Below are 13,191 nucleotides of genomic sequence, written 5' to 3' on the forward strand. Positions count from 1 at the left end.
AAGGACGAGCTGACTAGAATTCAGGACTGAGTGTCAGGCAGAATTGAGTAAGAAAAGATCCCTTGCCTAAGCTGCCTCCCTCCTGAACAGACTAGCCACAAACACCAGTTACTGCTTCAGTTCAACGAAAGGGAGACTTTATTGAAGGCCCAGGGTTATGGGGCTTGGGAGGAGGCCATCAGCAGGAAGCAGGGGAACCGGCTAAGAGGGGCCCTTATTTGACCTTCTTTTTGGGGCGCAGGTTGTTGGTGTGGCCGCACTTCTTCTTGCGGCAGTTGACAGCACGGGGGTGCAGGCGAGCGTAACACCTGTATGGGAATGGAGTGCTTAGATGTGGGGGTGCAGGTGAGCATAACACTTACACAATAAATGGGGCACAGAGTGCTGTCAGAGCACTGACTCCCCCCACCCAGACAGCCCAGACCGTGTGAGTGGGTGCGTACTTGCGGCAGATCATCTTGTCGCAGTTGTACTTCTGGGCAAGCTGGCGCAGAGAAGGCTCGATGATGCCGCCGCGCAGACGCAGCACCAGGTGCAGGGTGGACTCTGCAGGAGGGTAGGCAGGAGGGTCAGTAAGGGAAAGAGGCCAAGGCTGGGGCCTGGTTCTGCATGGGCAGGCGGGGCTGCCTAGTGCCCTGCAGATCAGAGTTTCCCCAAGTGCCGAGACAATGAGGACCCCTGGGAAGCTCTGCAGTCGATGGCCCCACCAGCCCTACTGGCCCACCACCCGCCTTGGCAAGTCTGAGGTTCACACGTGCCAACCAGGTGCCCTCTGGGCTTTCCAACACGTGACAATTTTTAAGCAGTGTGGGGATGAACCCCGTATTTTGATAGTTAAAAGACATTTGAGTCTTGTTACTGTAATAAGTGAGACCAAGTTTCCTGTCATGTTTTTAAATAAATGAAGTCATTACCACAATGAGATAACACCTCACCCCAACCCATGATCTAAAAGAAAAAACCCAGAAAATAAACATTGGTGACAATGTAGAGAAACTAGAAGCTCATCCATTCCTGGTGGCAATGTAAAATGGTGCGCCCCTGTGGAAAACAGTGGGGCGGTTCCTCAAAAAGGTAAACATGATCCAGCAACTCTGCTCCTATACCCAAGAGATTTAAAGGAAGAACACAAAGCCGTACACCTATGTTCACTACAGCACTTTCACACTAGCCAAAAGGTGGAAACAACCAAAACATTCCACCAACAGATAGATAAACAAAACATTGTCCATCCGTACAATGGATTACTCAGCCATAAAGACAAAAAAAGTCTGATGCGTGCTACCAACATGAACCATGAAAACAAAACAGTATGTTGAGTCAAAAAAGTCAGTCACAAAAGGACAACTATCGTATGAACCCACTCATGAAATAGCGAAAAGAGTCAAATGTATAAAGACCAAAGTTGATTAGTGGTGACCAGGAGCTGGGGGAAGGGAAGGGGAGAGGAGGAGCCATTGTTTAGGAAGCAGTGAGTTTCTGCTAATGGTGATGGAAATCAGCAATAGATTTTGGTGATGGTTGCACAACATGATTCATATAATCTGTCACTAAATCATACATGTGAAAAACATTAAATTAGCAAACGTGTTGTATATATTTTAAAAAAAAAAGCAGAACTCCCCCTGCTCCGGCCCCAGCCCACAATTGTATTTAAGTGTCTTCCTGGTGCCAAGGAGGCTGCCAGTGCACTGTCCAGGGTCCCAGACCTCCCAAGGCCCTGTTTGGCCCCTCTAGTACCTTTCTGGATGTTGTAGTCTGAGAGAGTGCGGCCATCCTCCAGCTGTTTGCCCGCAAAAATCAGACGCTGCTGGTCAGGTGGGATGCCTGGGCAGAGGGAAGGAGATTTCCCCATTACCGAGGGTCTGCTCAGTGTACTCCTTACAGGGAGAACAGCCCTTTGTCCTGAGACACAAAACTCGGGCTCGTTGGAGCCCAGCACTCATTTCACACCAGATGGTGGCTGTGGATAGAGCCAAAGGACCCAGCCCCACTCACCCTCCTTGTCTTGGATTTTGGCTTTGACATTCTCGATGGTGTCACTGGGCTCGACCTCGAGAGTGATGGTCTTGCCGGTCAGGGTCTTCACAAAGATCTGCATCTCTGCGTCTACTGTGGGGCGGGACAGAGTGGTAAGCCAGGTATGTCTGAGAAGCACTGGGCCTACAGAGACCCTAACGCAGGGCCAACCCCTAGCCAACCTACTGTCCTAGCCCAAGTCTGGCCATTCTTGGCAAGCCTTTTCACACAGCCTGGACCACAGCCTAAATGTGTCCTATGACTAAGCTTTCTCCATCCCGCGCCTGGAAGCCTGTCGTGAGCTTCATGGAGACTAGCACTGTTTATGATGCTCAGGCCTAGCAGAGAGGAGGGACTCAGTGTTTGCTGATAGAATAACAAGTCCCCCAGTGCACGGTCTGGCTGGCCATCCTTTCCCCAGAGAGGAGCTATGTCCCATCCTCCATGGCCTCAGCTAGCCCCTGGCCACAGGCTGCTCTTCCTGCTGGCCTAGGCAGGAACCCCATGTTAATAGCCACCCCCTACAGACACCTCCTCTGCAGGCTCACTTCTCCCCACTTAAATTCCAAGCTGGGTCACCCAACACACTGGCTTCCTTCTCAATTACGCCCAGACTCACCAGGCCTCACTTTTTGCCTCTGCTCTGGCCCATAAGTAGTAATGGCTACTACTGAGTACCTGCCAACCACGTGCCAAGCACTTGCTTTACAGATTATCACTTCATTATTTAAAACCAGGAGATGGACGCTACCACCATTCTCTCCTTATAAATAAACTGAGGCAGGCACAGAGTCCCAGCTGGGGGGTTGATACTTTAAAGGGCGGGACGCAGCACAGCGCGCTGCACGGAGAAATGCTGCTGTTTTGCCCGGTCTAAATGCCGACTCAGGACGGCCCCATGTGTGCAGAGTAGAACCGCTCCATGGGTTTCTTATTTTTCCATGGCTGCGACCTTTCGAAAGCAGATCATCAGACATTTCCTCTGAGGCACCGCTGGCAGAAAAAAACGCTACTCTCTTGATTACCCGTCCCACCTTAACCCGGATCGGCCCCGGGAGGACCCATCGGCGCCCCGAGGCCTTATAGGGTCGCTGGGGCCGCGGACCGGGCAGACCCCAATCCCAAAGCCCCGCTCGCTCCCGGTTCCACACGCTCGGCTGGCCGCCTAGCCAAACCCGCGCCGCGCGGCAGACTCGGAGCCGCTGCTTCGGCCTCCGACTCCCCGCGGATCCCTAGAATCCCCCCACGGACCACCGCCCGACCGTGACCCAGCGCGGACCCACGGCCACCAACACCGACCCGCTCGGCCGCCTCCTCGAAGAGAAAGAGGACGGCAGAACCGGAAACCACCGATTCGCCCCGAGAGCGCCTGCGCACCGAGCACGCCGCGCGCTGACGTCACAATCTGCGCAGCACGCCAGGCCCCACCCCTGTCTCCACGCCGCCGCCATGTTGGGTGCGGGCGGCGAAATGGCGGCGAGTTTGGGTAATTGTCGCCCGTCCCACTTCCGAGTGTGGGTTCGTTCCGCGGGGGTCACGTGAGGAGACAACCGCATCTTTCTAAGTGATTTGCCCCATTGAAGCGGGCCGGCACATAGCTCCGCTCAATGAGTGCCTGTTAACCAGAGCAGACGAAGGTGTTGTCTGCTAAAGCAAAAGCACTAAGCGGAGAGCCTGCGGGGAACGGGACACCGGTGCCCAGAAGCCCCCAGATGATACTCCAGGGTCAGTTATTAGAAAGCGCGGCCGCTGTGGGCTGACGGACGGTTTTCAGAGCAAGGATGGAAGCAGGAAGACCAGGTGGGGGTCATGCATTCGCCCAGGAAAGGGTGAGAGTCTGTGCTAAGTTGGGGGCTCCGTGAGACTCAGGGTCTGTTTTAGACATAAAGCCCAGGAGTCCTGTGAGTGGTTTAAATGTGCCGGGCCTGGGAAAGGTCCCGGTGGATTCTGTCTTTATTTCCTTCACCATTTCTGAGCACCTACTCTGTGTCTGGAAAGATGCCTTTAATAATGAACTCCTGGGTGCTCTGGATATGAAGCGTTGATGGGTCAGTGGTAGGTAGAATCCTCGCCTTTAATGCAGGAGACCAGGGTTTGATTCCTGGCCCATGCACCTCATATGGAGCTACCACTCATCTGTCAGTGGAGGCTTGCGTGTTAGGTTTCAGCAGAGCTTCCAGACTAAGATGGGCTAGGAAGAAAGACCTGGTGATCAAATTCTGAAATCAGCCATTGAAAACCCTATGGATCAAAACAATCCAGTCCATAACTGATCGTGGGGATGGCACAGGACCAGACAGCGTTTTGTTCCGTTGTGCATGGGGTCACCATGAGTAGGGGCCAACTGGACAGCAGCTAACAAGAACAACTGATGACGGGGGTGGTGATGCAAGGATGACTCAGAGTGGATTGTGGAGCGTAAGAGTGTTTGAAGCAGTGGAAACAGCATGTGCAAAGGCCTAGATGGCGACGGGAGGTCAGGTTATTGTAGCTACCACCACCAGGACTCCCACCAAACGCAGCCACATCTACTCCTGGTCCCCTGGTCCTGGCTGTCCACAACCCCAGCTTACGTCCCCCATCTGGGCCCAAGAAGTCACTGCCATAGGCAACCTTCCCTTTTTAGGAATGGAATCTTTTTATTGATAACTTCCCAACAGCATCTGTAAACATCGGGTACAAAAATATTCCGTGAAACTCTGTTTCCCAAGAGGGCCTGGCCTGCCCATGGAAGCCCCTGGGAAATGCTTGCTGGGGCAATCAAGTGTCCTCAGGGGCAGCCAGCCTCCATCTCAAGCCTTCCACCTGTCTCCAAACCCCCCCGAGATACTGACAGGAAAAAGTACTGTTGTTGGAGGAAGTGGCAGAGAGACTGGACTTAGTGGGGCGGGGGTAGGTGGGGGTTCTCTGCCTCCAGGAAGGCCTGACCAGGGGGGCTGGAAGGGGGTGGCCTGGCTTCAGTTCCTGAGAACCTTTAAGCGTTCTTCGGGACAGTCCTCAGGCCCAGGAAAGTCCCCTCATGCCCAGCCTGAGGACCCCAGCTGGGCTGGGCACACCCATAGGCTGGGGGAAGCATCTGCAGAACAGAGATGTTCTCAAGAGGAAGGGGTGGGCAGGGGAGTCCCCCCAGAGCATGTCACAAGCCCTGGAACCCCTGGGAGCCCCGGATAACAGACAGGATCCTTGGGAATTCAGGGCGAGGCTACTCGCCTGGCGTCTCCTCGTCGTCGTCTGTGGGGCCGTGACCATTGATGGTGGGGGAACCAGGCCGGGCCTGGGACAGGTCCTCAAAGCCAGGGCTGAGGGGGAGTGAGATGAGGTCAGGGCTGGTGTCGCAGGAGCCCGTGCTCTGCTCCGAGGTAGCAATGGTGGTCGTGGTGCTAGGTGGGATGGGGTCCTCATCCTCGTCCTCCAACAGGGATGCCTCTGGGATGTCTGGGGAAGGGGAGAGGTTAAAGCCGGTTCAGGACAGCCAGCCTGAGGTTCTTGCATGCAAGGCAGCACAGCGAGGGTCTTGCTGGGTTCGTGAGCCCACTGGCAGCCCTTCCAACCCTCAGGGGATGACTTGGCCCAAGTTAAAAAACAAAAAACAAAAACAGCTGCCTTTGAGTCAACCCCAACTCATGGTGACCCTATATGTGTCAGAGTAGAACTGTGCTCCATAGGGTTTTCAGTGCTGATTATTTGGAAGCTGATCACCAGACTTTTCTTCCAAAGCACCTCTGAGTGGACTGTTAGCAGCTGAGCACGTTAACTGTGCCACCCAGGGACTCCTCATCCCAGAGAAGGAAACTGAGGCCCAGGCAGGTGAAAGGCCCCACTTCAAGGTGAGAACAGAGAATATAGGCTCTAGGTCAGGCTGACATGGGCCCTGTTGGGGGGACCTGGCTGTGCCCCTCCTGACCATGTCACCAGGGTCAGCCCCCTCACCTGCCTGCACCTTGGCTGTCTCCTCTGTACACGGGCCTAATGACGGCACTGCCACTGTCCCATAGCCCTCGCTTCTGGAGTGATCAGCAGCCCTGGAGCCGGGAGCTGTCAGCCCATTCAGCTGATGGGGTAAACTGAGGCTCAGCATGGGGGACCTCTGAGGTGACGGTGACATGGAGTGACGATCAAGAGCACATGGGCTCCAAGCCAGACAGACGTGAGTTTGAGTCATGTCCCTTCCTCCACAAGCTGTTTCCCCTCTCTGGACCTCAGTTTCCCCATCTGTGAAACGGGCTACTCCAGCGATAACAGCCTGGCTCGTAGGAGTGCCTGGTACACGCCGGGGTGAGAGCTGTTAACAACCTCATCCTACTTCCTCCTGCAGCCTCCCCTGGGGAGGGACCCCCACCCCAACATCTATACTGCCAAGAGAACCTCCCTGCTCGTGCCCTTGGTCTCTGGACCCGCTGCCCAGCAGGCATCAGCATGAGACCCCTGCCAGGCCTGGCATTTGTCAGCACAGAGGCTGGACTTGGGGTACAGGAGCCCCAGGGGGCACTTACGGCTGAAGGCTTCTGGGTGCTGTCGGGCCAGCTTCCCTTTCAGGGTCCTGTAGGGGAGGAGAAGGCATGAAGGTTGACCCTGCTCCCAGGGAGGCTGGGCCAGGTGCTGTGGCTCCAGGCAGGCAGTGGGTCCTCCCCTCATTGTTCCATTCCAGCAGCCCCCAGCAGAACCTCACCCCTGGGTGAACACCCACGATCTACCTGTTACCCAGCTACTGTGCCTCCTTGAATACCTTTTTTCCATCTAACCCCCAGAGCCTCCCCACCAGCTCCCCAGTAATTGCTCCTGTGGGGGCCTGTCCCAGCCTTGTCCCTCCACCCGCAGGGGAACAGTCTTTGTCTGGCTCTTCCCCCCGCCAGCTGGGGCTTGTGGAGGCTGGGGCTGAGGCCTAGCACGGGGGCATTCTCGGGGGGGGGGGCAGACAGTGCCGGCTCAGAGAACGACAGTGTCCAAACCCCCGGCATCGCGTACTGGCCCTTGTGAAACCTGGGTTCACGGAGAGCACGTTACAGGTTGAATTGTGTCCCCCAAAAAGATATGTTGAAGTCCTAACTCCTGTACCTGTGAATGTGAACTTGTTTTCAAAAATAGTCTTTTTTGAAGATATTATTACTTAACGAGATCACATCCTATTGCTGTTGAGTCAATTCCAACTCATGGCAACCTCACGGCTTACAGAGTAGAACTGCCAGGCCTTTCTTCCATGGTGCTACTGGGTGGACTCAAACCTCCAACCTTTAAATTAGTAGCCAAGAGCAAACGATTTATGCCACCGAGGGACCTCTGAAGATAGGATTAGTTAACAAGGTCATACGAGAGTACCAAAATCAAAATCAAACCAGTTGCCATCAAGTCAGTTCCAACTTATGGTGACCCCATGTGTGTCAGAGTAGAACTATGCTTCATAGTTTCCAATGGCTACTTTTTCAGAAGCAGATCCACAGGCCTTTCTTCCAAGGCACATCTGGGTGGATTCAAACTGCCAACCTTTTGATTAGCAGCCAAGTACTTAACTGCTTGTGCCCAGGGACTCCATACTGGAGTAGCTGTTGTTGTTAGTTGCTGTTAAGTCGATTCCGATTCATGGTGACCCCATGTGTGCAGAGTAGAACTTGCTCAATAGGGTTTTCAAGGCCATGACCTTTCAGAAGCAGATCGCCAGGCCTATCTCCTGAGGCATCTCTGGGTGGGTTCGAACCGCCAACCTTTTGGTTAGTAGTCCAGTGCTTAGCTGTGCCATCCAGGGTGCCACCCAGGAGTAGGGTGGGTCCTGATCCCTTCTGAGTGCTGTCTTATAAAAGGGGAGAACAGATAGGGTGTCTGAGTCACACCAACAGGGAAGACAACGTGTGAAGGTGCATGTACATGCTGCAAAGGAATGCCAAGAACTGCCGGCAGCCACCAGAAGCCGGGAGAGAGGCAGGGGAGAGTTCCTCTCTCAGAGGCCTCAGAAGGACTCGACATGGCCAAGACCCCATTTCGGATTCCCAGCCTCCAGAACTGGTAAAGTAGAGGGCCAGTGAAAAAGAGAAAGACCCTCAACGAGATGGATTGACACAGCAGCTGCAACAATGGACTCAAGCATAACAACAATTGAAGATGGTGCAGGACCAGGCAGTGTTTTGTTCTGTTGTACATGGGGCTGCTATGAGTCGGAACTGACTCGACAGCACCTAAAAACAACAGAACTGTGAGACAATAAATTCCTATTCTTTAAAACCCCCCACTTGTGGCATTTTTCTATAGCAACCCTAGGAAAGAAGATGTAGTATTCGCTTCTTTTAACCAGCTGTTTTTCACTTTTTGCTGCCATGTTGTTTACAAAGAGCAACAAAGGACTCTTCGGAGCCCTGCCCCTTCTCAGAAGTCCAAGCATCCCAGACTGACCCTACCAAGCCCTTTCTACTTCATGGTTGTTGCATGTCATTCTCTTGTCCTACAGAGCTCTGCCCACTATTCGAGCCACCTAGCAAACTCCTATTCAATCTTCAAAACCCTGACCTGCAACCTGCCAGTCCCTCTCCCAGAAGTACCATTGTGAATAGTTCCCTGCCCATGGAGTGCCTGGGTGGACATACTTATCCCTTTCCTGGCTGACAGACACACAAAAAGGGCCATGCCTTTGGATTTCTGCTTTCTCCCCTGAACAACACACCTGTGCCAGCCTGAGACAACCCCCCTGAAAAGACATGTTTTCATGAAGGATTTAACCAGCCCCATCTCATTGATTTCTGCTCAGAACTTGCTCAGTGGAGTTTTTTTTCTTCTTCAATCTTTGGCACCAGCTGCCCCAAGTTGGCCAGTGGGTGAAGCTGCTGGGACAGAGGAAAACTGGCAGAAATGCTGCAGCAAGGACCCACAAAAGCTGATAATCTCACTTGCCCCGTGAGGAGATTTGGGTGGGGGCAAGGGGGGCAGGGGAATGGCTTTTCACTGTCTGCTCTTTCCTATCCTTTGAATTTTATGTGTTCAGTACTATGTAACCTGTTAGAAAAATTAGTAAAATTCAAAGACTTAACAATTTTTATCCCCAAGTTCAGATCCTCTCAGATGCTACCTCAAGGCTCGTGGGAGATAGCACAATAAATCCTTGTAAACTAAATAAGAAGAATCACCTAAGGAGGGATGATTCTCATTGAGAAAGGGAGGAAACCAAGGCTCAGACAAGGAACAGGAAGCACAGGCCAGGAGCTGGCTGGGAGGAGCCAAGGAGAGGCTGGGCCAGGGAAAGGGCGGGGCTAGAAAAGGGGCAGGGCCAGGGAGAGGGCAGGCTGGGGGTTGGGCAAACACGCACCGGATCCTGCGAAATATGCTGTCCAGGTCCCGTTTCATTTCTATCAGGGTCCTCGTGTGATGCAGGAAGCGCTCATTCATCTGCTGCAGGCGGGCACTTGACAGGTTGTTGAAGTTTAGCAGCATTTCGTTGGTCTTCTCAAAGCGGTCCAGCCTGGTGTAACAGAGAGGGCTCTTGCTCCTGTGCCCAGCCGCTGGGGTGCTGTCTGACCTGCCCCTCATCCTGAACTGACCCTGCCAAGTCCTGTCCTCCTTGAGAGCCTCATCCTGCTGAGCCCTACATGCTGTTCAAGTCATCTAGCAAACTCGTATTCATCCTTCAAAACCCCACCCAAATATGCATTCTCTCCCTGCTCCCTAAAGCACACACTGCTCTGACTCCCTCAGTCCCAAGTTTTTCCCTCTGGCCCATTCCTGACCCCAAAGGGCCAGGAAAGTCTGTGTGGGAGTCTCCTGGGGCTGGGGCCAAGGCCAGGTCTGCATCTGATCTAAGTAACTAGGAAAGAGAGAGGGGTATTTCTAAGCCCCAGATGCACCCAGTACCCTTGTTATAAGTGAGAGGTCAGGAAATCACATCTATGCTGTGCTGTACATGGAGTGTGGAGACAGCCTTCAGACCCAACTGAAGCCCCAAAGGCCATGATTCCACCCCAAAGTTTTGAAGGATGAGTAGGAATTTGTCGGCCCTGCTGCTCCACAGGGCAGGCCAGGATTAGGGTGAGGCTATGGCGGCCACAGGGCAAAGCCTCCTCCAGAGACCCTGTGTGCCGTGCAGATGCAGACACCCAGCCCTGTCAGGAAGCCAGCCCACCAGCTCCCTGGGCACCCTGAAATCCCCCAGCAGCCCAGCCTGTGCCCTACTCTCCCACGCAGGCCTCAGGATAGAAGCCTCGGCAGCCCACGCCAGGCTGTCCACAGCTGCAAATCCTTCCCCAAGCCCTGCTTCCAGTGCCAAAGCCTCGCCCCTAGTCCAGGGAGGAATGTGCTTTGGAGGCAGCCGAGTGATTTGCTCATTTCCTTCATTTTATTGCCCAAATGGGCCGAGGCAGGGCGGGCAGGCTAGCCAGCAGGCAGCTCCTCCCACTCACATGTTTTTTTGGGCCAGGATGATGGCATTGACGTCATCTGCATTCACCATGCTCAGGACGCGGCTGCAGAAGACCCTCGAGGCCGAGTCTGGGGCATCCATCTCTTCTTCCTCCTCCACAGCCTGAAATGGGTGAGAAGGCAGAGACCACCATCAGCCGCAGGCACGGGGGAGGCAGGACAGAAGGGCTGGGGGTGTCAGCCACCTGAGCCTCAGGGTCACCGCTTCAGGACTTTGAGGGCGTTGGGAAAGCTGAGGCATCCCTGGGTGTTGCAAATGGTTAAGCGCACAGCTGCTCACTGAAAAGCTGGAGATTCAGGTCTACCCAAAGGCACTTCAGAAGAAAGTCCTGGCAATCTACTTCCAAAATCTCAGCCATTGAGCCAAAACCCTATGGAGCACAGTTCTATTCTGACACACATGGGGTTGCCATGAGTCAACGTTGACTCGACTGCAAGTGGTTTGATTTTCTTTTTTTTTTTTTCTTCTGATGGGGGAAGAGTTGAAGGAGGTAAAGTTTGGGAAACGCTTAACAAGTGCCCGGTGCACAGGACAAGTTCAAAGAGAATATAGTGACACCCAAACACATCAGAATCTCATCATCCGTCCCACTGCAATGGCCCCTACTCTTGCTACAGCTATCGACCCCCTCACCTGATCAGCTCTGCAGGCCTCCTCCCTGGTTCTACCTGCGTTAACTCATTCCCACTGTAATGGGTTGACTTGTGCCCCCCACCAAAAAAAAGATATGTCCATGTCTTAAGCCCTGGTACCTATAAACATGACCTTGCTTGGAAATACGGTCTTTGTGGATGGAATCAAGTTTAGATGAGATCATTAGTTGTTGTTGTTAGGTGCTATCAAGTCGGCCCCGAACTCATGGAGACCCCACATACGACAGAACGAGATGCTGCCCACTCCTGCAGTACCCTGGGATCAGTTACAGATAGATTGTTGTGATCCATAGGGTTTTCACTGGCTGGTTTCTGGAAGATGTCCTGGCCTTTCTTCCTACTCCATCTTAGTCTGGAAGCTCCACTGAAACCTGTTCAGCATCCTAGCAACACACGAGCCTTGACAGACAGATAGATAGTGGCTGTGCATGAGGTGCACTGGCCAAAAACTGAACCATGTAGAAGGTGAGAATTCTACCACTGAACCACCACTGTCCTATTGAGGTCATTAGAGAGAGCCCTAAATCCAATCTGACTGTTGTCCTCATAAGAAGAGAAGTGACACAGACACAGGAGAAGGCCACGTGACAACAGAGGCAGAGATTGGAGCAACACAGGTATAAGCCAAGGAACACCAAGGATTGCTAGCAACACCAGAAGCTAAAAGAAAGGCAGTTTCTTCCCTAGAGGCTTCAATGAGAGCACAGCCCTGCCGACACCATGAATTTGGCCTCCTGATCCTGATGACATAGTAGTTGAGAGCTACGATTGCTAACCAAAAAGTCAGCAGTTCAAGTCCACCAGGTACTCCTTGGAAACCCTATGGGGCAGTTCTACTCTGTCCAATAGATTCGCTATGAGTTGAAATCGACTCAACAGCAACGACTTTGGTTTTTTTGGTTTGGCCTCCCGAACTGTAAGAGAATGAACTTCTGTGGCTTTAAGTGCCCAGTTTGTTACTTTGTTACAGCAGCCACAGGAGACTCATACACCCCACCTTTACTCATTCTGTGTGCTGTCCCCAACACCCTCCTCACATCATCATTCACCCCCCGCATCTCCTCTCCTATGGAGTCTTCAATGACTACTCCTGACACGGTCACTTTTACCACCTAACCTTGTTCTGATCTTTTCATTGGCCCATCTCTTCCAGAACTGTCTTACTTATCAGTTGTCCTGTGTGTCTGCCATCCCCACCGCACTGTTAGCTCCACGAGAACAGAGGCACGTCTGTCTTGTTCGCTGCTCTGTCTCCAGTCCCCTGCCCAGAACCAAGCTCACAGAGGTCGACATAACTTGGTTTTTGCTGGGGAAAACAACATTTCAAATCAGATCTAATGCTAGACTTTTATTAGGAAGTTAAAGCCAAGATTTCAGGCACTTGCAGCCAGGCTGTGGGGAAACCAGATGGCTCTGCAGCTCCCAGTTTCCCTGGCTTGAAGATGACCATCCTGGTGGACGGGGGCTTCCAGACCAGGTCAGGCAGGGACCTAGCTTCAATACTGTCCCCCCTAGTTCAGGAAAAACCCAGAATCCCAGCGTAGCTTAGCTCTGGGAACCACACATTTAACAGCTGACAAAAGAATCCATCTGCAATTGATTACAATCCTGTAAAAATGGTCTAAGTAGCATCGGAACCTGTCTAACTTCACGCGGGGAAAGATGAGAACTACCATCAGAACCAGAATCAGAATTACCATCAGTATCAGAATCAGCCCAAAGCTGATTCCTATGGTGTGGAGGTCAGACATACCTATACTCTCCAACCTTCTTACCGATTCTGATACCAGCTGTCCCTCCCATGGCACTATGTCTCTACTCGGTTTGATAATCCATAGCAACGGCCACACAGAACTCATAGACCACACTTACAGTTAAGTGGTTTATTAAGGAAGTAACGGAGTACAACTTGGGATCAGGATCAGGAAGCTCGTAGGCAAAGTCTGGAAGGCTCCCCTGAAGTGGAGACCATATCCCTCCCTTCTTCAGTGCAGGACAGCTCTCTCAGCTCCTCTTGGCCATGCAAACAAGCAGGCCCTTCTCTCTGCCATTCATGCCCCCTCTCAGCCCCCTGAAGACAGGCCTCCTCTTGGCCTCCTCAGGACAGGCCTCTCTGCCTTCGGC

At 52.9% G+C, this 13,191-nt stretch overlaps 2 protein-coding genes across 2 annotated transcripts; both read right to left on the minus strand.

Annotated features, from left to right (window-relative positions):
* Positions 1–111: 111 nt before the first annotated feature.
* On the minus strand, positions 112–3,384 carry UBA52 (ubiquitin A-52 residue ribosomal protein fusion product 1). Its single transcript, XM_023738746.1, has 5 exons — positions 3,319–3,384; positions 1,999–2,112; positions 1,741–1,827; positions 444–546; positions 112–308 (listed from the first exon to the last, which is right to left on the minus strand). The coding sequence occupies exons 2-5, from the start codon at positions 2,099–2,101 to the stop codon at positions 215–217; spliced, it is 387 nt and encodes a 128-aa protein (XP_023594514.1). The 5' UTR covers positions 2,102–2,112; positions 3,319–3,384; the 3' UTR covers positions 112–214.
* Positions 3,385–5,221: 1,837 nt separating this feature from the next.
* On the minus strand, positions 5,222–10,514 carry KXD1 (KxDL motif containing 1). Its single transcript, XM_004384376.2, has 4 exons — positions 10,395–10,514; positions 9,308–9,460; positions 6,513–6,559; positions 5,222–5,454 (listed from the first exon to the last, which is right to left on the minus strand). The coding sequence occupies exons 1-4, from the start codon at positions 10,493–10,495 to the stop codon at positions 5,222–5,224; spliced, it is 534 nt and encodes a 177-aa protein (XP_004384433.1). The 5' UTR covers positions 10,496–10,514.
* Positions 10,515–13,191: the final 2,677 nt, after the last annotated feature.

This window comes from Trichechus manatus, unplaced genomic scaffold (assembly GCF_000243295.1).
Source record: "Trichechus manatus latirostris isolate Lorelei unplaced genomic scaffold, TriManLat1.0 scaffold00122, whole genome shotgun sequence".
NCBI classification, from domain to species: Eukaryota; Metazoa; Chordata; class Mammalia; order Sirenia; family Trichechidae; genus Trichechus; species Trichechus manatus.

Excerpts from the sequence above, each read along its gene's own strand:
- KXD1 (XM_004384376.2), bottom strand. The coding sequence starts at position 10,495 with ATGGATGCCCCAGACTCGGCCTCGAGGGTCTTCTGCAGCCGCGTCCTG. Across the intron at positions 6,560-9,307 it reads AGCATATTTCGCAGGATCCG|GACCCTGAAAGGGAAGCTGG; the intron begins GTGCGTGTTTGC and ends CCTCCCCTACAG. Across the intron at positions 5,455-6,512 it reads GCACCCAGAAGCCTTCAGCC|ACATCCCAGAGGCATCCCTG; the intron begins GTAAGTGCCCCC and ends CCCCTTCCCCAG.
- UBA52 (XM_023738746.1), bottom strand. The coding sequence starts at position 2,101 with ATGCAGATCTTTGTGAAGACCCTGACCGGCAAGACCATCACTCTCGAG. Across the intron at positions 1,828-1,998 it reads CAAAATCCAAGACAAGGAGG|GCATCCCACCTGACCAGCAG; the intron begins GTGAGTGGGGCT and ends CCCTCTGCCCAG. Across the intron at positions 309-443 it reads GACAAGATGATCTGCCGCAA|GTGTTACGCTCGCCTGCACC; the intron begins GTACGCACCCAC and ends ATTCCCATACAG.